The sequence below is a fragment of the Mustelus asterias genome, chromosome 8 (genome assembly GCF_964213995.1).
Source record: "Mustelus asterias chromosome 8, sMusAst1.hap1.1, whole genome shotgun sequence".
Taxonomy (NCBI): Eukaryota; Metazoa; Chordata; class Chondrichthyes; order Carcharhiniformes; family Triakidae; genus Mustelus; species Mustelus asterias.
In genome coordinates, this window is record NC_135808.1 from 79,571,821 (window position 1) to 79,594,023 (window position 22,203).

General features: G+C 40.7%; 1 protein-coding gene across 2 annotated transcripts in view; it reads right to left on the reverse strand.

Annotated features, from left to right (window-relative positions):
- tprb (translocated promoter region b, nuclear basket protein) overlaps positions 1-22,203 on the reverse strand; it is a 107,674-nt gene that overhangs the window by 52,985 nt on the left and 32,486 nt on the right. For both annotated transcript variants that reach the window (XM_078218317.1, XM_078218316.1), the window contains exons 15-25: positions 21,468-21,631; positions 20,201-20,352; positions 16,238-16,386; positions 13,817-13,979; positions 12,603-12,737; positions 8,425-8,565; positions 7,959-8,121; positions 6,165-6,331; positions 4,091-4,243; positions 1,837-1,953; positions 296-499 (exon numbers count right to left, since the gene is read on the reverse strand). In XM_078218317.1, coding sequence (XP_078074443.1) covers positions 296-499; positions 1,837-1,953; positions 4,091-4,243; positions 6,165-6,331; positions 7,959-8,121; positions 8,425-8,565; positions 12,603-12,737; positions 13,817-13,979; positions 16,238-16,386; positions 20,201-20,352; positions 21,468-21,631 — 1,708 coding nt within the window. The remainder of the gene's footprint in view (positions 1-295; positions 500-1,836; positions 1,954-4,090; positions 4,244-6,164; positions 6,332-7,958; positions 8,122-8,424; positions 8,566-12,602; positions 12,738-13,816; positions 13,980-16,237; positions 16,387-20,200; positions 20,353-21,467; positions 21,632-22,203) is intronic.

The following is a 22,203-nucleotide window of genomic DNA, read 5'->3' on the forward strand; positions in this document are numbered from 1 at the left end:
AAGTTACAACCAAGAGACAAATTTATGATATTAAATTGTACTAACCATCATGCAAAGAGCATAAATAAAAAAGGAGGATGTAAACTAGTATGGTAGAGGATTGAGTTAAAGTGATGAGATTAAACATACATGGCACACATTATGTCTCAAGTTCTGTAGGCATTGCTCATGACTGTTTTAGAGGTGCCCTTCTGGAAGCAAAAGGAAGGGGTCAAGGAGAGATCTTGATACACATTCTTCAAGCCAGATGGATATACAGAGAGAATTTACACATGACTGGAAACAAAACAGTTACCTTCAATAGTCTTTCAAGATCATCCTTAGCAGTCTTACACTCCAACATCTGTGTTTCAGCCTTCTGAGCAGCATCTTCCAACTTTTGTCGTACCTGGGAGTTCATGGATACTTGCTCTTTGGCAATCTGCAACGCTTCCACATCAGCAGCATGCAGCATCAGCTCACGTTCATACTTATTCTGTGCTTCAGAAGCCATCCTTGCCTAGCAGAGGAAAGAAACCTATATGAGGTTTAAAATTTCCATGCAAGTGGCAGGTATCTTACCTGTTTTAATTAAAACAGTTCCTAAATGTCAAGTTCTTTTTTCAACATGAAATTCACATTTTCAAACACCATACCACACTGTTAAGTATTGGAAACAGAAAGATATGTGGCACAGAAAGATATCGCACCTTCCTGCTCTTGACCTGTGGTCCTTGTTGGTTACATCACTTCAAATGCATTAATCTTTTTTAATGCAATGAGGATTTATGCTCTACTACCTTTGCCAGCAGCGAAGTCTAGCCACACAGCCTGTAAAATTACTCTTCAACTTCCCTCGAATCCTTCCAGCAATAATTTTAAGCTCATGCTTCTGAAGAGAACTCGGTGTCATCTGTGCACTCTATTTCAGCCTCTTCAATTTTACAACTTAGTTAAATCTCTCCTCAGTCTCCTATGTTCCGAAGAAAACGCCCACCTATCTGATCTTTCCTCAGCTATAGCTAAAACTCATCATTCCTGGCAACATCCTTAAATTTCTTCTTCGCATTCTGCAATTACATCCTTCCTGTAACAGTGACTAGAACTCTACTTGGTATTTGAACTGTGGTCTGGTGTTTTATCTAACAAAATGTTTTTACACTCTAGGCCGTGGTCAATCTTGGAAAGTCTGCCCTTTGCTACCACCTGATCCACATGTCCTGCTACTGTCAGGATTCTGCGAAAATGCATTCCAAAATCCCCGTTACTCTTCAGAATCCTACCATTTATTGTACACTCCTTTGCCTTGTCTATCCTCCATAAATGCATTCTCACACTTGCAGAAATTCAATTCCAGATACCATATTTCTGCTCACCAGTCCAGTCCATTGACATATTCTTGCAATCTAGATTTCTTTCTCACCATCTCACAACCAAATTTTGAGTTATGCAACCTTCTTAAACATGCCCCTTACATTCAAGGCTAAATTACTGATATTTACCACAAAACAGCAAGCGACCCGGTAATGAACCTTACGGAATCCTACTTAGTGTAGATATCCAGCCACAAAAACATCCACTGGTCATAACCCTAGTTTCCTGCCAGAATCAATTTTGGATTCAACTTGTCACTTTCCTTGGATCCTTCGAGCATTCAATTTACTCACCAGTGAATAGTGCTGCATTTACCACTTTTGATAATTTTGTCTTTTACAAATGGATCCTAGATTGCCTCAAAACAGGTCCAGAAGTACAGAAGTAACATATAAAAACTCTTAGCATTAACCATCCACTATTATTACAACACAGGGACAAGGCAGACCCTGTAAACTTATCTTCCGTTATAACTATACAAACCTGTTCTTGACAGTCAGCCCTTGCTTGCTGTTCATTGGTTGCAGCAGTAGCTGCTCGCTGAACTGCATCCTGAAGTTCAGCCTGGAGACTGCTCAAATTCCTCCTCAGTTCAGATGTCTGCAATTTTTGAGAAAAAACACTGCATTAGAACAAATTTACTTGAATTTCTCTAACAAATCCAGTATCTTCCAATTAGAAGGATTATGCTGATAATAGTCAAGGATGTAATGAGATGATTAAATATGTATCATCAGTAGATGCAACTTCAAAGCAAATCTATTAGAGCACATGACCATACAATTAATTGCTCTTGTTCATTAGACACTGAAAGCTAAAATGCAGGTGCAGCAAGCAATTTGGAACACCGTTTGCTGACCTTTATTGCAAGAGGATTTGAGTGCAGGAGCAAAGGTGTCTTGCTTCAAATGCGTAGAACCTTGATGTGACTGCATCTGGAATACTGTGCACAGTTTAGGTCCCCTTACCCAAAGAAAGATACTTGTCAGAGAGTCCACCTGAGGCTTGCTCACCAGACTAACTTCTGGGACGGCAGGAATGAGGGGACCAGACCTGCATTTTCTCAAGTTAGGGAGAATGAGAGATGATCTCAGTCAAAATTCTACAGGGCTCAACAGGGTACATGCAGAAAGATTGTTTCCCCTGGCTGGGTTCTAGATGTGGAGATGCCGGCGTTGGACTGGGGCAAACACAGTAAGAGTTTTAACAACACCAGGTTAAAGTCCAACAGGTTTATTTGGTAGCAAATGCCATTAGCTTTCGGAGCGCTGCTCCTTTGTCAGATGGAGTGGATATCTGCTCTCAAACAGTGAGAGCAGATATCCACCTGTTTTATACCCTGTTTGAGAGCAGATATCCACTCCATCTGACAAAGGAGCAGCGCTCTGAAAGCTAATGGCATTTGCTACCAAATAAACCTGCAGGACTTTAACCTGGTGTTGTTAAAACTCTTACTGGGGTTCTAGAACCAGGCGGACACCATCTCAAAATAAGTAAAGTAAAAGTAAAGTTTATTTATTAGTCACAAGTAAAGCTTACATTAACAGTGCAATGAAGTTACTGTGAAATTCCCCCAGTCGCCACTGTCCGGCACCTGTTCAGGTCAATGCACCTAACCAGCACGTCTTTCAGAATGTGGGAGGAAACCGAAGCACCCGGAGGAAACCCACACAGGCACAGGGAGAACATGCAAACACCACACAATGACCCAAGCCGGGGATTGAACCCGGGTCCCTGGCACAGTGAAGCAGCAATGCTAACCATTGTGCTACCGTGCCGCCCCAGTGGGCCATTGAGGACAGAGACGAGGAGGGATTTCTTCAAATGTGGTGAAGCTTTAGAATTATCTAACCCAGAAGGCTTTCGAAGTTCAGTCATTGAGTATGTCCCAGACGAGAGAGAAAAGTGGATATATTTCTAGACGTTAAGGGAGATGGAGATAGTGCAGAAGAAAAGGCATTGAGATAGATGATCAGTCATGATCTAATTGAATTCAGAGAAAGATTAAAGGGTTAAGCTCTATGTTCCCAAATCAAAATTCGCTCTTGCAAATTGCAATGTCTTGATTGCGACCTCAAGCATAGGTATTGAATGAGTTAAATCACAAATATAAGAACCGAGGGACTTGCGTGCTTTTGTTCTTCTAAAAAAATAAAGGCGTGTATGTTTAACGTTTACCAGCCTATTGCTGCCCAGTTTTAGCTGGGCATAATAAAACTTGATTCAAATACTAAATTAACCACGGTAAACAAGGCAGAGCTGAACATCTGATTAATTTCCAGCACTCATTACTTCAACATTAGCAAACAAGGTGGTTATTTGCAAGATTGCACACATCTTGTAGACACCTAAATATTGAAGCTTAAAGCAAATTCTGTCTTTGTAGAATATAATATTATGATCGAAGTGACTTATAATGTTTGAAAGAGAAATTCAAATCCTATTTTGACGTTTAACCTTTGCCCTTACATCATTTTCGTAAACCAATTTGGAGATATCTAGTTATGTACAGTTAATACCTTTGCTATTTAGGTGCAGCCTAATTCTCCCATTTTTCGTACGTTTAATGGTAAGGAAAGCAAATAAAATCCAAATACTAAACAAAACTCAGTTTGAAATCAACATCTTATTACCTCTATTAAATATATCATCCATAAAGAGACAAATTAACAGCATTATTATTGCATGTCAATTCATTTCAATGGTTGTCTACCATTTCCTAATAAAAAACCATTACCTGTTGTTCTAAGTTTTCTATAGTTTTCCGTTTCTCATCAGTGAGAGCTTGTTTCTCATTCTCAGCTTCCAACATACGCTTTTCCAACTGTCTCTGGTACTCTGCAGACTCTTTAAGACTAGATTCTACAGCAGCCCGTACCTCTTCAGTCACCTGAGAAAAGGATCAAGATAAACAGTTTAATTATTTACAGCACTTTGGTCCATTTAAATAGGTGGCAAATTAAATTCAACTTCCCACAGAATGCTATCTAAACCAATTTCAGTCTCAATGCCACTTTTGTCCAGAACCTGCTTATGTTAACAAAGTTATCCTTACATGACACATGCAGTCATTCTCAAGATAAAGGCAAAATACTGCAGATGTTGGACTCTGAAAACAAAACAAAATGCTGGAGAATATCAACAGGTCTGACAGCATCAGTGGAGAGAGAACAGAGCCAACGTTGGGTTTATTCTCTCTCCACAGATGCTGTCAGACCTGCCAAGATTTTCCTGCATTTTCTGGTTTTGATGCAATCATTCTTGAACTGCAAATTAATAGGTATTTGGCACAACATAACAGAACTGGAGTTGGGCAATTGTAAATTAAATGTGCAAATTGAAGGGGCGGCTCTCACATCAGCACTTGCTTAATTACTGAATAAGGGCAAATTTTTCCACATGAATACTTCTGGTCATGGCATAGAACGGCATCAAATGTATTACGAATGCTGGACTGGATGGGTTTAACCTGTTTCTTTGAATTTAAGGTAACATTTGGGGGGGAGGGGAGGGGGGGGGGGGGGGGGGGGGGGGGGGGAGAACCTCCTATGGGATCAGCCTAGAGATAAATCTATAACATAATAGTTAATCCACCCAGGAAAAAAACCCTGATCTGTTTACTTACTATGGAAATCAAATTGAATTCCAATTTAATATCAGGTTTTTTTTTGATGCATTGAAGCTGATGTTGGGTGGAAAAAGCAGCAGAGTGTGTGCCAACTGCAATGGCAACCTTTCCCACCATATAGTGCAACACGTAAAAGAGAACAGGCACCATGTTCCATGACATATTGCTGATCTTTGGCCTCTGAATCACCCATCCCACTTTCAAATCATCAAATTGATGATGCAGGCACCCGACACATTGCTGGCAGGTGGTCTCTGATTCACCCACCCCGCCATCAAATCAACGAATTAATGACCCGGGTGCCATTTTTAAAGGTCGCCCGAGCGCACAACTAGCAAACCAGGAAGCAATCTTAAACCAGGTGCACTCCCTGACACCACATTATTCCCTTCAGCCCCAAATGCTGCATTCACCTCAGAGCTCCCCTGGGAGTACCGTTCGCCAGTACTGAAACCAGGTATGCTTCATGCTATTCTAACATCACGCTGCCATGGATGCATTATTTGACGTGTGCGCATGATTCCAGTATATGGGCCTGATAATCTGTTAAATTATTCCAATGAGGCTCCCAACACTAAGCCAGTGGGAAACACAGCCCACCACTGACGTTGGAGAACAATTGCTTCACGTCAACTTAAACAGGACACGAGATTTTGGCCTTCTTGATATTTCCTGCTCGTCACCAAACCCGCCCTGGCATGAATGAGAAATTCTGACCACTGTTTCTGTAGTTAAGTGGATTAGTTGCCCATGTTCATTTTAGTTAGTTACACTAAGAGTCTTAAAATATGAAAATTTTTTGTATTCTTTGCAAAGGTCCCTGGGAAATTCAAGCCTCTTTAAAGTTATCCATCTCTATAGGGCTCGTAATAACAAATTAGAGGACAGAGATCTATATCACACGTCAGTTCACAAAAGGTCATATTATAAATCACTCCAACCTTTCAATTTACTCTGTAAAAGGATATCAAAATTGAAGAGCACTAGTCACTGCAAACTTTCCAATGTAGCCTGTCAAGCAAATTTACATCTCAGGAACAGATTTCAAAAGATTATAAATGGTTTTCAATTGCTAACAGGAATAGTGCAAGCCTTTCACTAATTCCACATGCAAAACCAACAACTCTTATCTTCCCTTCACAAACAATCCAGCCCCTTGAAGTGCTGTACTCAAGTCACTAACCTGCTTCTCCTTACTGAGGGACTCCTCCAGACTAAGGACCATGTCTCTGTATTGTCCCACGCTGCTTGTAGTAGTCTTGAGACGCTCTCTCAATTCATTTGCCTGTTCTTCAGCCTGCCGAAGTCGTGACTGGAGATCATCAACATCATCTTCTGTATTGGTTTTCCCTGGAAACAGATCAGAAGTGTACATGGCTACTTAAAATTTAGTTGAACAATGCCAGATCCAGTAAGATTTATTTTCACACGAGTAGTTTGAGGGCTTGTCACCCTAAATTCATATCCCAATTTCTCTCAAAAAAGGATAGTCCATCACAAAATTCAGTCACAGTGAAGTTGATTCACATGTGTTGGAGAGAGCAGGAAAATATCTTATCAAATATATTGGAGAAAAATGACCCAACTTGTGGATTTTCTTACTTGTGTTTATTGAGTCTGGTCGAGGTACCAGTAATGCATGACTTGAGATTATTTGGTTACAAATATTGCATCAAAATCTTTGCATTTAGTTTGTCTCTTAACTGAAAAGCAATCATAGTTAAAGGCACCACAGAAAAGAAAAAAATTAAGTGCTGCATACAACTGAAAATATACTTAGACCTCATTCATATATTAAGGGAGAATAAAAAATTTAAATGGAGTAAAAATGCAGAAAGCTGCAACACAAAGGGACTTGGGAGTACTTGTGCATAAAACAAAGGTGCAGCAAGTGATTAGGAAGGCGAATGGAATGTTGGCCCTTATTTCAAGGGGTTAGATGTTTTGTTGCAACTGCCCAAGGTACTGGTGAAACCACATCTGGAGTACTGAGAGCAGTTTTAGTCCCCTTATTTAAGGAAATATATTATTTAATTGGAGATAGTTCAGAGAAGCTTCACTAGACTGATCCCTGGTATGGAGGGAATGTCTTATGAGGCAAGGTTAAACAAGTTGGGATGACTCATTGGAATTTAGAAGAATGAGGGCAATGTCATTGAAACATAAAGGATTCTTACGGGGCTTGACAGGGTAAATACTCAGAGGATGTTTCCCGCATCGGGGAGTCTAAGACCAGAGGGCATAGTCTCAGAATAAAGGGTCGCTAATTTGAGACTGAGATGAGGAGGAATTTCTTGAGGGGTCAAGTGTCTTTGGAACTTCTTGACAGTGAACTGTGGGTGCAGAGCCCTTGTGTATTTTTAACGCCGAGATAGATTTTGGATCAGTAATTGAATCAAGGGTTATGCGTTGGAAAGTGAACCTGACGAATGTCGGATCAGCCATGATCCTAATGAATGGCAGAACTGGCTTGAGCAGCTGAATGGTCAACTACTGTTCCCATTTCTTATGGTCTTAAGTTACTATGAAACAATGGCCTGCAAATTGGCAGAGACGATGTCCACAATTTAAGTGAACTAAAATTGGAACAGGTCAAATGAGTTTGAGTTTTTAAGTTTATTTATTAGTGTCACAAGTAGGCTTACATTAACACTGCAATGACGTTACTGTGAAAATCCCCTAGTTGCCACACTCCAGCATCTGTTCGGGTTCACTCAGGGAGAATTTAGCATGGCCAATGCATTTAACCAGCACACCTTTCTGACTGTGGGAGGAAACTGGAACACAGGAAACCCACGCAGATACAAGGAGAATGTGCGGAGTTTGCACAGAGAGTGACCCAAGCCAGAAATCAAACTCAGGTCCCTGGCACTGTGAGGCAGCAGTGCTAACCACTGTGTTGGGGTAGGATCTTACAGAAAAACTCTATCCAGATCAATTTACCAATGTACAAGTTATGATCATAAATATGCTTTACCTTTAGAATCACTTCCTTTAGTCTCTGCCAGATTAGTTTCAATGTTATTAAGGTGTAGTTTCAAGGTGTTAATTTCTTTGTCTGCATTTTTCAAGAGCTCCTTGGTCTTCATGTGCAAATTAGATTCAGTTTCAAGCTGCTTCCTGAGATCCATAAACTGAATCTTTTGCAAAGTTAAAAAAAAACAAATACAGCTTTATAGAGAAGTTGCATGATTCATGAAGTACAATAGTTTTACAGGATTGATAAGTGGAGTGATGCTTTGTTCTTTATTAAACCCGTGCTATGCAAGCAACATGCAGCAAAAGCAGTCCCACCTCAATGATCAGTACAGACCTTACAGAACTTAACTTCTGACTATCTAACATTCACACAAATTTATGTCTTACCTTAGTTTCAAATGTGATCCAAATATTACATATCCTACACATTGTATACATTAATGGGTGAGTTTTCATACACTTACATCATGGTTCCTGTTCAGTAAATGCCGCTGATCCACTTCATATTCAGCTTTCTTTTTCAGCTTCTCTATCTCACGTTCTTGTTTTTCAATCTGGCTGTTTAGACGTTGCCTAGTCTCAGTTTCCGCACGTTCCAGACTCAACTGCATATTCAAAATTATAATATATTAATACTTAAAATTCATCTCCCCTCAGAAGAACTGAATGCCAGCAACCGTCTTGGAACGAATAATGGAATACTAAATATTCTTTAAAGACAGTCTCAACCTACTTCAAGTCTGCATTTCAAAGTTATGTTTACTGCAGATTTGAAGTGACTATTAATCTATGCTCACCACTACATAACTGATCGTACAATGGGTGACACCCAAAAAAATTAATTGACAATTTGAAGCTTGACATTCACCCAACATGCCTTGGGAAACCAACAAAGTTCTGAAGAGACGTTGCTTTCTCAATCTTCTAAAAAATTAAAGAACGAATTTACCAGACACAAAGCAAATGCTATCAAGCGAAACAGACAAGAGACGAGCCAGAGACAGTAGTGCTTTTGGTTATTAACACTAGACCTTGAATCGAAATGGAGGTAAATATAAACATCTTTTCCTGGAAAAATTTGATCAAAAAGGAATTATGATGGAAAATGACTCGAGAAAACAAAAGAAAGATGGACATCTTCCAGGCGGAGTCAAATCATGGTTTGAACAAAGGCTGCAAATAGAATTAAAACAAACTTCACGGGAGAGTATGGCTTGTCAATATAGTTTAGTAACCCCATATTCAGAAAAAGATAGACTAGATATATTGGAAACCTTTACTCCAGCGGTGAGACTCCAGCATGGCAATCAGGATATTGAAATCAAGGGGTGGGCCCGATTGATCATCAGAACAATCTACATCTACCACTTGAGCTGGTCACTTCAGGTGATTGTTTGGTTAGTGTTCATAGTGTAATGGAGCTGGATGTTTCCATGCTGGATACAAAGCAAGATTCAATATCAGCAAAACATTCATCACTGTCTCTCAGTGCCAGGGACCTGGGTTTGATTCCTGGCTTGGGTCTCTGTCTGTGTGGAGTTTGCACATTCTCCCTGTGTCTGTGTGGGTTTCCTCCGGGTGCTCTGGTTCCTCCCACTGTCCAAAGATATGCTGGTTCGGTGGATTGGCCATGCTAAATTCTCCCTCAATGTATCCAAACAGGCGCTGGAGTGTGGCGACTAGGGGATTTTCACAGTAACTTTGTTGCAGTGTTAATGCAAGCTTACTTCTGACACTAATAATATAAACTTTAAAGCCTTCATTTGCTGGAAGGAGAGTAACAAAGCAGTTTTTGTATTTTTAATTATTTTTACATGTTCAATCTGTAACTAAGATGTGCCCCCAAGGTATGAAAGGGATCAACTGTTTAAAATCAAACCTTGAAAGGAACTCTTGAAGCAAAAAAGATGGCTTATGCAGGTCACAAAGATTGGTAATTTCCAAAAACTGGCCAAACAGCATTTGGAACGCTGTGTGGAATCTCACACCCCTCTTTGGGAGGACATTACAATAAACAGCAGACAGTCTCTCCAGCCTGAACGATAACAAAGGGAGAGTCATCAAGAGTTAAGAGTCACCATTCATCTCAAAGTAGATAATGGATTTGATTAGGGGCACAAAAATTGCCTGCAATTGGCTATTAATAGGTCACATCACACAATCCAAGCTTCTGGGCTTTGGAAAATTGTGAATATTATGTTTGAGACTCTTAACCCAGTCTGCTGTTGTACCTCTAACCTGCAAGATTCAACAGGAGGACTCCAGGTTGACAAAGCAATCTGCAACCAAGTGTTAGCCCTTCAAAACCTGTTATACTGGAAGCCTCTGATCATTGTTCCATATAGATGGTCTGCTTGGCAGGCAATCTAATATCACTGCAGCGTCATCCATTAAAAGAAACCCCAGCCCAAGGATACAACAGGATATGGATAGATTGGAGACTTGGCACAGAAATGGCAGATTGAGTTTAATCTGGACAAATGTGAGATGATGCATTTTGGAGGATGCGTGTAGGTCCACAGTTCCCCAAAAGTGGCAACACAGGTGGCCAAGGTGATGAACAAAGCACATGGCATGTTTGCCTTCATCAGCCAAGGCACTGAGTACAAGAGTTGGGAAATGTTGCAGCTATATAAAACCTCGTTTAGGCTGCATTTGGAGTATTGCGTGCAGTTCTGGTCACCACACTGCCAGAAATTTTTAAAGTCTATTTATTAATCACAGGTAGGCTTATATTAACACTGCAATGAAGTTACTGTGAAAATCCCTTAGTTGCCACACTCTGGCACGTGTTCAGGTACACCAAGGGAGAAGTTAGCATGGCCAGTGCGCCTAACCAGCATGTCTTTTGGATGTGGAATGAAATTCAGGAAGATACAGGGGGAATGTGCAGACTCCGCAGAGACAGTGACCCAAGCCGGGAATGGAACCCAGGTCTCTGGTGCTGCGAGGCAGCAGTGCTAACCACTGTGCCATTCTACCATCCGTGGTATGGTGGAAGGATGTGGAAGCCTTGGAGAGAGTGCAAAAGGTGGTTCACCAGGGTGTTGACTATGAGCAGAGGCTGAATAAACCAGGATTGTTTTCACTGGAAAGGCGGAGGGGAGACAAAATTATGGGGCATAGACAGGGTTGATAGTCATAGGCTTTTTCCCAGGGCAGGAGTGCCAATTACATGGGGGCTCAAGGTGAGAAGGGGAATATTTAAGGGAGATGTGCAGTGGAAGTTTTTCAGAGAGTGATGGGTGCCTGGAACTCACTGCCAGAGGTGGTGGTGGAAGCAGACACATTAGCAACATTTAAGAGGCATCTGGATGGGTACATGAATAGGGAGGGAATAGAGGGTTACAGACCGAGTAATGGCAGAAAGTTTTTTTTTTAAAATTTAGTTAGGGCATCATAATCAGCACAGGCATGGAGGGTTGCAGAGCCTGTTCGTGTGCCATACTTTGTTCTTTGCTGAAAAAGATACAAAAGTCTGAAAAACACGTAACTGACTCAAGACTAGCTTTTTCCCCCCCCGTCAGATTTTTGAATGATCTTATCATGTGTTAAACTGATCTGTCTCTTCACCCGACCTGTAACTGCAACACTATATTCTGCACCCTATCCTTCCCCGCTCCCCTCCCCGCCATGTACAAAGAACAAAGAACAAAGAACAATACAGCACAGGAACAGGCCCTTCGGCCCTCCAAGCCCGCGCCGCTCCCCGGTCCAGGATTGAATCCTGAATCCAGGATCCCCACCCAATTTTCCAGCCTATCTACATACCAATATCCTATCCACCGAGCTGTCCCTCACAGCTACGATGCTTTGTTCATTACAACCTATTAACTTACCCCCACCCCCCCATTCCAGACCATGTGATCTCCAGGGAGAGGCGAAAACCCAGAGTGAAAAACCCCAGGGCCAATATGGGGAAAAAAAAATCTGGGAAATTCCTCTCCGACCCCCTGAGGCGATCGAAACGAGTCCAGGAGATCACAATGGCCCCGATCGGAAAATGCTTCCCAACCCTAGTCATTTCCACTCCCACGAACACCATATGAATCCCCTGCCCCCGAGACAGGTTCCCAACTATCCGCAGTCTCACTCTGTACTGGCACCAGCAAGATGATCGTAGAATGAAGCCTTGAAACGAGAAACCAGGAACAATTAGCCCGCGCCGCTCCCTGGTCCAAACTAGATCACTCTTTTGTATCCCTCCATTCCCACTCCGTTCATATAGCTGTCTAGATAAGTCTTAAACGTTCCCAGTGTGTCCGCCTCCACCACCTTGCCCGGCAACACATTCCAGGCCCCCACGACCCTCTGTGTGAAATATGTCCTTCTGATATCTGTGTTAAACCTCCCCCCCTTCACCTTGAACCTATGACCCCTCGTGAACGTCACCACCGACCCGGGGAAAAGCTTCCCACCGTTCACCCTATCTATGCCTTTCATAATTTTATACATGTACTTCATGAACAGTATGTTTTACTAGTATAGCACACAAGAAACATTACTTTTCACTGTATCCCAGTACAAGTGACAGTAAATCAAGTCATCCACAAAGTTTCCATTTCATAACTGATTTAAGACCATAAATTGTGCCCAATGACAAGCTTCAGCAATTTTATTCTGGAAACATTGCAACGTGTACCTGAATAGACTGCAGATTCGTTAGCAGCAAGCTTTGTCCCCTGTGCTCAGCAAACTTTGAATCTCGCTCTTGGGTAAGACGTACTTCCACCATCTTCAACATATCTTTCTCTTTCCTCAAGTTTTCTCCACGAGTCTGCAGAAAGGGGTGGAGAAAGGGACAAAATTGAGAAACCCATCTGCTTTCTTGACTTGTTGCAATGCCCAACTGACTAAAATGAAACTAATTCTTTCCATTGACATTAATCAGTTGAAAACATTTTGGTAAGTGAATTAACCAATATGCAATCAATTCTGGAAAGAAATCCATTAGTGGGCTGTTACTCCCACTCGAAATTGCTTACCTGGAAATCCAGCCGTCCTCTCTCATTTGACTTGGACTGAAGCAAAGCGTGATCTGTGCAGTGCAGCAGTTCACGAGGCCTACCCATAGTCGAGGGCAGCTCAGTGAAAGCTATGTGATCTTTGCTCCTTTTTTTCCCCCTTTTTCCACAGCACTAGGTCTTTGTCATGCCAGGGAGAAAGTATTAGTTAAGTGGGTAGGAGTTTTGATGGGAGTGGGGAAACCATAAAAATAGTTACCCAGAAGCTAGAAGTGGTTTAAATTCCAAGTTTTGATGAGTAATTATTGCTGTGTGGCAGTCAGAACCATCTGACATTTGCAATTCAAGTATCATTTTGTTGGGCGGATTCCAGTCTAACATAATTTCCCAAAGAATGTTTGAACTTTGGGCGGCACAGGAGCAGAGTGGTCAGCACTGCTGCTTCACAGCTCCAGGGACATGGGTTCGATTCCCGGCTTGAGTCACTGTCTGTGTGGAGTTTGCACATTCTCCTCATGTCTGCGTGGGTTTCCTCCAGGTTCTCCGGTTTCCTCCCACAGTCCAAAGATGTGCGGGTTAGGTTGATTGGCCATGCTAAAATTGCCCCTCAGTGTCCTGAGATGCATGGGTTAGACGTATTAGTGGGTGGATATAGGGTAGGGCCTGGGTGGGATGGTGGTCGATGCAGACTCGATGGGCCAAATGGCCTCTTTCTGCACTGTAGGGTTTCTATGATTCTACGAACTTCCCAATCAAGGAAGATTATCGGCACAAAGCTAGATCACTTTAAAGTAAAGTGAATATTGGATCCAATTACAGAACAGTAGGTTGCAGGCTATGAGTCCTGATGTTTTCAGTTATGGAGTTTTTTTTTAAATTACAAAATTCTCACCTCCTCCAAAGCCAATTTTTCATTTGATGCCCGTAAATCTTGAGTCATGTTGCTAATGATGTGTTCCTGTTTCTGAACAGTTGTAGTGAGCTTCTGACATCTATCACGCAGGGATGCTATTTCACGCCGGAATCCATCCACATTGTTCTGCAGCATCTCGTACCTAAATTTTAAAGAGATTCTTAACATTTCCCCCAAAAACAACTTGCTAAATAGCAAGTTAACTCTAGTGCTGGAAAACAAACTTGCACTCTGAACCATGGCAGTTACAGTATGGAGAACACCACAACTTGGAGCAGTAGACAATTCAGTTCTAATGATCAACTCATCTCATCTGTTTCATCTCTACCTTCCTGCCTGCACCCCTTAACCCTTCATCCCTCTGCTAATTAAAAGCCTATCCATCGAATTGGCTTAGTGTTCCTGCATCCACTGCAGACTTGGAAAGAGAATTCCACAGATTCATAACCTTTTGAGTGAAGCAATTCCTCATTTCCACTTTAAATGTGCTATCCCTTAGCCTAAAACTACGGTCTCTCATTCTTGCATGTCCACCAAGGGGAAACATCCTTTCTACGTCAATCTCCTTTAGCATCTCAAATACCTTGATTAGATTTCTCTTCCGACTTCTAAACTCCAGCTAGTCTAGGCCTAAATTGCTCAATCCTCTCTTAAAACAAGACCTTCATCCCTGCAATCAATCTAATGAACCTTCTCTGAACCTTACGGGGATCAATACTGTGTCCAATAATCCAGATACTGTTTCACCAATGCTCTATACAGTTGCAACAGCACTTGCCTACTTCTATACTCTATTGCAATCACAATGAATGCCAGAATTCCATTTTCCTTTTTTATTATCTGCTCAATCTGCATACTAGCTTTGTGATTTGTGCATGAGGACACCCAAATCCTTCTTGTTAGGGTACCAAACCACAAATCCCAAGGTATACTATGAAGCCAGACTCGAACCCAACAGTGTTTCTATTTTGACAATGTGAGGATAGGATATTTCACTCCAGGCACAATTCTACTGATCATCCAGAGAGCTTCTATCAAAGCAAACTTCATTTGAACAACACAGTTTAACTATTACAAATGAGTGAGCTGAACTCTTAACAGTAGAACAATAGTCAAACAAGTCACTTAACTGCTAAGCTATCACTGCAAGTATAGACTTAAACCCCTCTTGAAAAATAGTTAGCAAAACACAGGCATACTTGCTTTGACTTAGATCACCAGGATTGAAGCTTTCAGAAAACCTGTGAAGACAGAGACACTGCTTTCTTCTGGCAGCCCAGGCAACAACTACTCTTGGTTTAAAATTAAAATGAAGCCATTTCTTTCCTTCAAGCTTTGCTCCTCCCAGTAGCCACATGAATCTGTCCCTGTCAATCAACCTAATTAAAACTCACCACTACATACCTAATCTAAAATCCCAGGAGAACCTAAATAAACAAAAGGTCCATTAACACATCTCTAGCTAAATTCAGTTATTCGCCTGCACTCTTAGCATCTGCTGCCTGTTTATCTGAGAAATTGACTGCAACAAAACTGCTTCTTAAAGCAGCCCGACCTTAAAAATAAAATGCATCAAAATAGCAAGCACCATATTATCACACACCATCCTCAAGCAATTTGAAGTTTCGCTTCATTTAGATAATAAGTTTCCTCTTCATTTCTTTGACCAAAAAGAATAACCTCACTTATCCAGGTTAAATTCCATCTGCCAAATTCTGGCCCACTCACCTAATCTATCCATTTCCATTTGTAGATTTCTTATTTTTTCTTGCTGCAATCTGCTTTCCCACCTGTTGAAGTGTTGTCTGCAAATTTAGCTATAGTGCATTCTAATAGTTGCTGTCTGCACTCCCCCTATAATATCTTTTCCCTAGGTAAACAGGATTGTCTCTTCTGGACAACACAGGTGCAGATGTTCTGACAATCTCCAAAACTATCAACACATTTTTCTTTCATGTAGTAATGTTGTGATCTTGCAACAATAGCCTTGCATTGTGAAAACAGGAAAGTTTTCCATCTGGTTTTGGAAAATTTGCACTAATCAGTGGTTTCACAGGGTAGTCAAAAGAAAAAAAAAATTAACCCTTGGAGTAGCATGGCTGCAAATGAGTTCTGGAACTCAACTGTGCTCTCCAGAATGCATTGTGGGATAATCCAACATGATAAGTAAGGGTTTTTGGAACTAGAAAGTCCAACAACAGAAACAAGTTTACCAAATTCAACACTTTGACCCCATCGCAAGGCTCATCATCAGTTATAGTGGGCTTCAAATTAAGCTTTATTAAAGACAGGATACTTTCATCACAACATCTAGTGGAATGCTATGATCACCTCTTACGGTCTCTACATATCCACAAGATTTAAATTCTTCCAACTATAGCATTAACTCTCCAACCATACCGTTTTGACGCAAATTCCAATTGTGTAGACAGTTTTGTGCTCTGAGTTCGCAGTTGTGTCAGTTGATCTTGAAGTTTTTCATTCTGTTCATTTAACATTTTGTCATTCTCTGCCTTTTCTGTCTTGTAGCTTTCAAAGTGTAACTGGAGCTGAAATGAAGTAATTTTCTAAGTATGACGCAGCTTAAAATTCTACCACTCGTGATGTGGAAAAAGTTTCTCATTTAGCTTACACAACCAAAGAATAGATTTACATTTGTTATATTTCAAAAATTTCTCCCCCTTGGAGTGTAGTGCTGCAGATCTATTTAAAATCCTGCCCCATCAGGAGCCAGGTTGCTATCTGACTCCTGACGAAAGTTTCAATTCAAGTATGGACAATATTTTACCTGCTGCCCCAGTAACATGTAGGCTTTGACCTGAGCCAGATGGTTAGACTTTGGGAATTATTACATCTATCCAACTATAAAATATTAACATAGTGCTAATAATTAGCACACGCTCCAAGATTGTTGCGTAAAAGAACGAAAATTCTGGGTTTTACAGTTTGCCAGAACGCCTAAAAGAAACTGGCAGTTCAGGTGGTTACTTATGTTTAAAAGTCAAAATGGAAGAAATGAAGCAATAAAAAAGCATGAGGGCTTACTTAACTGTTGAAATTATAAGGAGGGACAGTAAATAACTGGCTTGGAGATTCGTTTAAGAATAGACTCGAGTAGGCTACATCATCATGAAGGTGGGTGAAGCTGAAGACGGTTATCTGGTTTTAATTTATTTAACTGTTCTGCAGCAAAGGCAGTGGCTCCATACCAAGTAGGTGCTGTGGTTAGCAGGTTCCATGCAGTTAGAGCTCAGAAAAGCCCTCGGAGGCATTTGTTATATCTGAGAGTTGCAGTTTAAATTTTGTGTAGTTTGCAGCTCAGAATCTCTGGGACCTGTTATGGTGCATTTATGGCTCAGAAATCATAGAGACTGAAAAGGCAGTGGAAGGTTGCTGGTTCTGTGTTGGAGACAGATTGAGAAAGCCTGATGCAGCCGGAAGACTGAAGTTCTGAGAAACCCAGGCACAGCGTCAGCTTAATGAAGCCAATAGCCTGTCAAAGAATTGGATGTGTGCCAGGAATTAGAAATGGAAGTGCGGCTTTGGGAACCAAGAGTCTCAGAAGAGACATTGGAAGGCGAGCAGTCATGGAGGCAGTCCGAATTGGAGCGGATTTTGAGGTAATTCAGAGGCTTGATACTTAAAAAGTGAAGACCTATGATGTCATCAAGGAGAGTGTTTTAATGAGATAATGTGGCTCCATCACTGACATCTGAATGGGTTGGTGAGACATCTGAGATTTTTTGGACACAATTAACATTTAATGTGCATTGTGATGTATTCAACCACAGTTTGACTGTTAATTCATATTTACCTAATGTTAGAGTACAAGATATTGTAGATTGTTTTACTTTTCTGACTTTGTAAAGTTAGTCTTGTCAACACAAATTTATGAAAGAGCAATCATATCTGACTGAGGTTGTAACTTGCAGACAAGGGGAAAATCATTGGATATAGTGCATTTGGATTTTTAATTTATATTCACTAATGTGCCACACAAGAGATGAGAAGAGACAAAATTAGGGCTCATCAAAATTTAGGATAACATTAGCCTAAAATAGAGGATTTATTAAATGGACGGAATAAAATTGGGAGTAAACTGGTCATTTTTGGGTTAACCGTGTAACTATCTGAATACTGCAAGGATCAGTGCTTGGGTCTCAGCTTTTACAATATCACATTTCATCTAGTTTTTTTGACTTATACAAAGTTATAAAAGCTGTGAAAAGGACACAGGGATTTAGATAGGTTGGGCAAAATGAACGCATTGAAACACAAATTAAAGCTCCTGACAGGATAGATGTTAACATGCTGTTTCAGCTTGTTGGCAAGTCTAGAAATGGGAGTTAATCAGATAGGACTGACGACGACAAATTTCTTCAAATCAATCATTGTAAATTTTTTAACACTATCCAGCGATCTATGGATGCTCGAGTTATGGACAAAAAAACAATTAAGAAATGTGGATTTAGCAAGAAGATGGGAGTCATTTTATTGAATGACAGATCAGGTTTTGAAGGGCCATCTGTCCTGCTCCTAGTTTTGAATGACATTGCAGTATTGTGCATGAAAATCCAGGCTTTAACAACACTGCAAGAGGGGAGAAATTTTGGAAGATTTCTGGGGCTTGTAAATACAGAAACAGCAGGGGAAAGGGAGGGGTGAAGATAATTGAGGATTTCAATTTCAGGGAAATTAAAAGATGGCACTCAGTCTGTCAAAATTAGCTTGGGACAATATAATGTGGCAGTCATGAGAAAAAGATCAGAGCATGAAAAGGTTTCAGTCGGTGCGTTAGAGTGTTTGAGGGAGAGAGAAATCTTCATTCCACCAACTTTAAATCTTCTTCAGGCTGGAGCACAAAGCACATTTTGTGCCAATTATGTGCTCCACGGACATTCCGTCATCAAGTACTTCACTAAATTAGTGTCCCAAGAACCATCAGCCTTTCTTGCTCTAAAATAACTGCCACAAAATACTGTTTTCTATACAAGTTTTCTTACAATACATAGTCAAATTTGAGCTTTAACAGCTTGTGAATTTTAGTTAATTAATTCTACCAACTTTTAAGATTGAAAAGATGTAGGGGGGAAAAAAAACCTATTTTATGATGAACGTGTTATCTGTTTCCACTTGCGAATTGGTCTACCACTTGCCCTGCAAAATCCTGTAGACACTAACACCGTCTCCCTGAAACTAAGATGGTGTCTCTGTTCACCACAAGAGCCAACAGTTTGGCAAAACCTGGGATGAAGTCGCTGGCACCATTCATACCTGTGAGTGAATCCTGGAATGGAGGGGAGAGTGGGAAAATGGGAGGAGAATTTGGCAATATGAATGTGTTTGGATCTGAGAATACTGGAATCTTGAAGGGGTTGGGATTGAAGGCAAGATTCCAACTGCCACCACAGGCGGCAGTCCTGCCCATCAACAGTCCCCTCTGCACTCAAGAAAATCTGTCCTGAATGTTGCCCATAATTTGTTGATTTAGATCTTTCAATCCAGCTTAAAAATATTTGTTCACCATTACCTAGTTTTGAATGAATTCCCGTAAACATAAATCAACTCCTACTTCATAAAAATATGCAGTTTTCAAGTATTCATATCAATTTTTTCACAAACATAAATGGTCACAACATTTTTGAAACTTCATTTTTAACTTGGAGGGAGAGTGGCTAACCACATGTAAAAGCTTCAGCAGTCGAGTCTTCAGGAGAAAACTGCATTTAAAATCACTGTTGACCATCAAAACTGCTCTTTTCACAGGTGTGTGAACTGCTCATAATGAAGCAACTTAATTATCTTAAATGGTAGCACTTTAAATTTTGTTCATCCTTTCAAATAAAAAAACAGAACTTCCTGTTTGTCCAAAAAAGATAAACATGGGATATTTTGCATGCAGAGTGATTTAGGGTCCCATCTGAGCCATTAAAAGACAAGATATTGCTCAATCATATCCTTGTGAAATTATCTTGGAAATCTATTGAACAATTCAATTTGCATTATGATAGGCAATGGTGAAATTTAACATGCTGACACTGGATTTCCTCATCGCTAATGTATACATAAGGTTATTTCCCCCCATTGTGCCATGTTAACATTGTGGTTTCATTATGGAGTCTTGAACATGACAGTTATTGTGCACAAGAAATACATGCCATTTGCAAACTCACTAGTTTAAAACATCCAAACTATGAAGCAACATATGCTGTCCCAGACACTAGCAAGTTTCAGATGTTGCTCTGAAACTTTTACCAACCAATTCTTCATTGGTGCATGACATCTTAAAACCTTTTGTGGAGTTTTAAAAGTAAAACTATATTTTGGAACAAGGAAAAGTATTCTACACTTGATCCTTCCTACCTGTTTAAGTGCTGTCCTTGCTTGCACAAGCTCTGTGGATTCCACTGCAGGAAGTGGAGCTGGTGTGGATGCCATTTGTGGAACTGGTTTTGATTTCCCTGGAGACCGTTTTGGAGTAGATGAAACTAAAGACATCTCTTCTGTGGCTGCACCTGAACGATGAGAAGAAAATTACAGCACCTGCAAATTGTTTTTTTAAACTACCGTAGAAGCTTTTTTTTAAAAACAAAATGTTAAAGAACTTGAACTAATTCAGCACTGTGGCAGTGGTTAGCACTGCTGCCTCACAATGCCAGGGACCCAAGATCAATTCCAGCCTCGGGTGACGGTGTGGAGTTGGCACATTCTTTGTGTCTGCGTGCGTTTCCTCCCACCGTCCAAAGGCGTGCAAGTTAGGTGGATCGGCCATGCTAAATTGCTCCTGTGTCAGGAGGATTAGCAGTGTAAATACGTGGGGTTACGGGAATGGGGCCGAGGTGGGACTGTGGTCAATGCAGAATGGCCTCCATCTGCACTGTAGGGATTCTCTGATTCTGTAATTAATTTACAGCACTTTTAAGAGGAGCTCTCTCCTACAAAGACTGCCTACTTCCAAGTCTGCTAAATTAGTCCATTCTCAGCTGAAATCTTATCCAGGTTTGCTTCAGCCCAAATCCTGTTAGTTTATCCTCCATCTCCAGCAGTTCTACCTCATCTGATACTCAATATCCTGGTATAAATTGCAGGTATCCTATCCAGCACCACAGCAACTTCAATTATCTGGGTCTCATGTTCTACAATTACCTCAACTTTATCAGCTTCATCTCCTCACAGTACACCTCTTTGAGCACACTATAATGTCCATTTTTTTCCATTACCTATAGATGGCTTTCGGTCAAAGCCACCATACAAATTACATTTATTCTTTTATTACTTTCATGAGAATCTATAGTGATTATTTTAATGTAGTCTGTTTGCAAATAAATGTCGGGTTTAACTGCCCAATGCCACAGTGTTGAACAGCAAGTCAAATTTTGGTCTTTCAGACTGGAGTAGCAAATGTTCAACAATCTAGTTAAAATCAAACCTACTCTAAAGAAGGGCAAATCATTGTTTAAAAAATTGTGCTTCTAATTTAAATTTGTTTATTTATCAGTACCACAACTAGGCTTACATTAACACTGCAATGAAGTTACTGTAAAAATCCCCTATTATTTATTTTACAGAGGGACAGCATTTATAATAAACAAACATTCAGTTAAATTACGGCTGGTGTATCACTCCTTACCCTGGATTGGAATGGTCACTCCAGTCATCTGTGCAAGTAATATGCGGTACATATCACGCTGCCGTACAATTGATTCCACCAGTTGCATCTGATGAGCCCGCGCTTCACGAAGTCGTTCAAGTTCATTCAAAGCTTCTCCAAGATTTACCTCGAGCTCAGAAATTCTAGAATTCAAAAAGATTTGCTGAAATCTGCTGAATGATTCTATGCTGTTTAACACCACGTGCTACCTCTTGAGGCGAGGCACAATGAGACAGATAGACAGACATTGCGAGGGGGTGGGATTGTGCACATAAAATCATGCAAAAACCTTCCCTTATGATGGAGGAGTAGAGAACAAGCATGATCTTGAAGAGATCAACAATGGATGCAAAGGTTCATAAAATAGCCTGGGAAAGTTGCAGTGATGTCATGAAGGAATTTGAAAATTGACCTGTTGCACAAATGCAACTTACTCAGGACAGGAGTCATGGACAATGTTACAGCTTGGATTAACTACATATAGGGGCAGCAGTCGACTGCACGTTGAAGGTGAAATTTAAGTTCAAAAAGGGGTCAAATTGACAAATAAATTCTGAATATGCACAACCAGAGCACAAAAGCTGGGAACGTGGCCATGTTATGGGACACCAAAAGCATGTGGATGTTAGCAGAAAGGGAGAAGAGGGTTTGAGTTTTATGAAATTTTCCAGTAGAAGCGGCTGAGGGACTTCACTGGTGCATTCTGGGAGAAGTC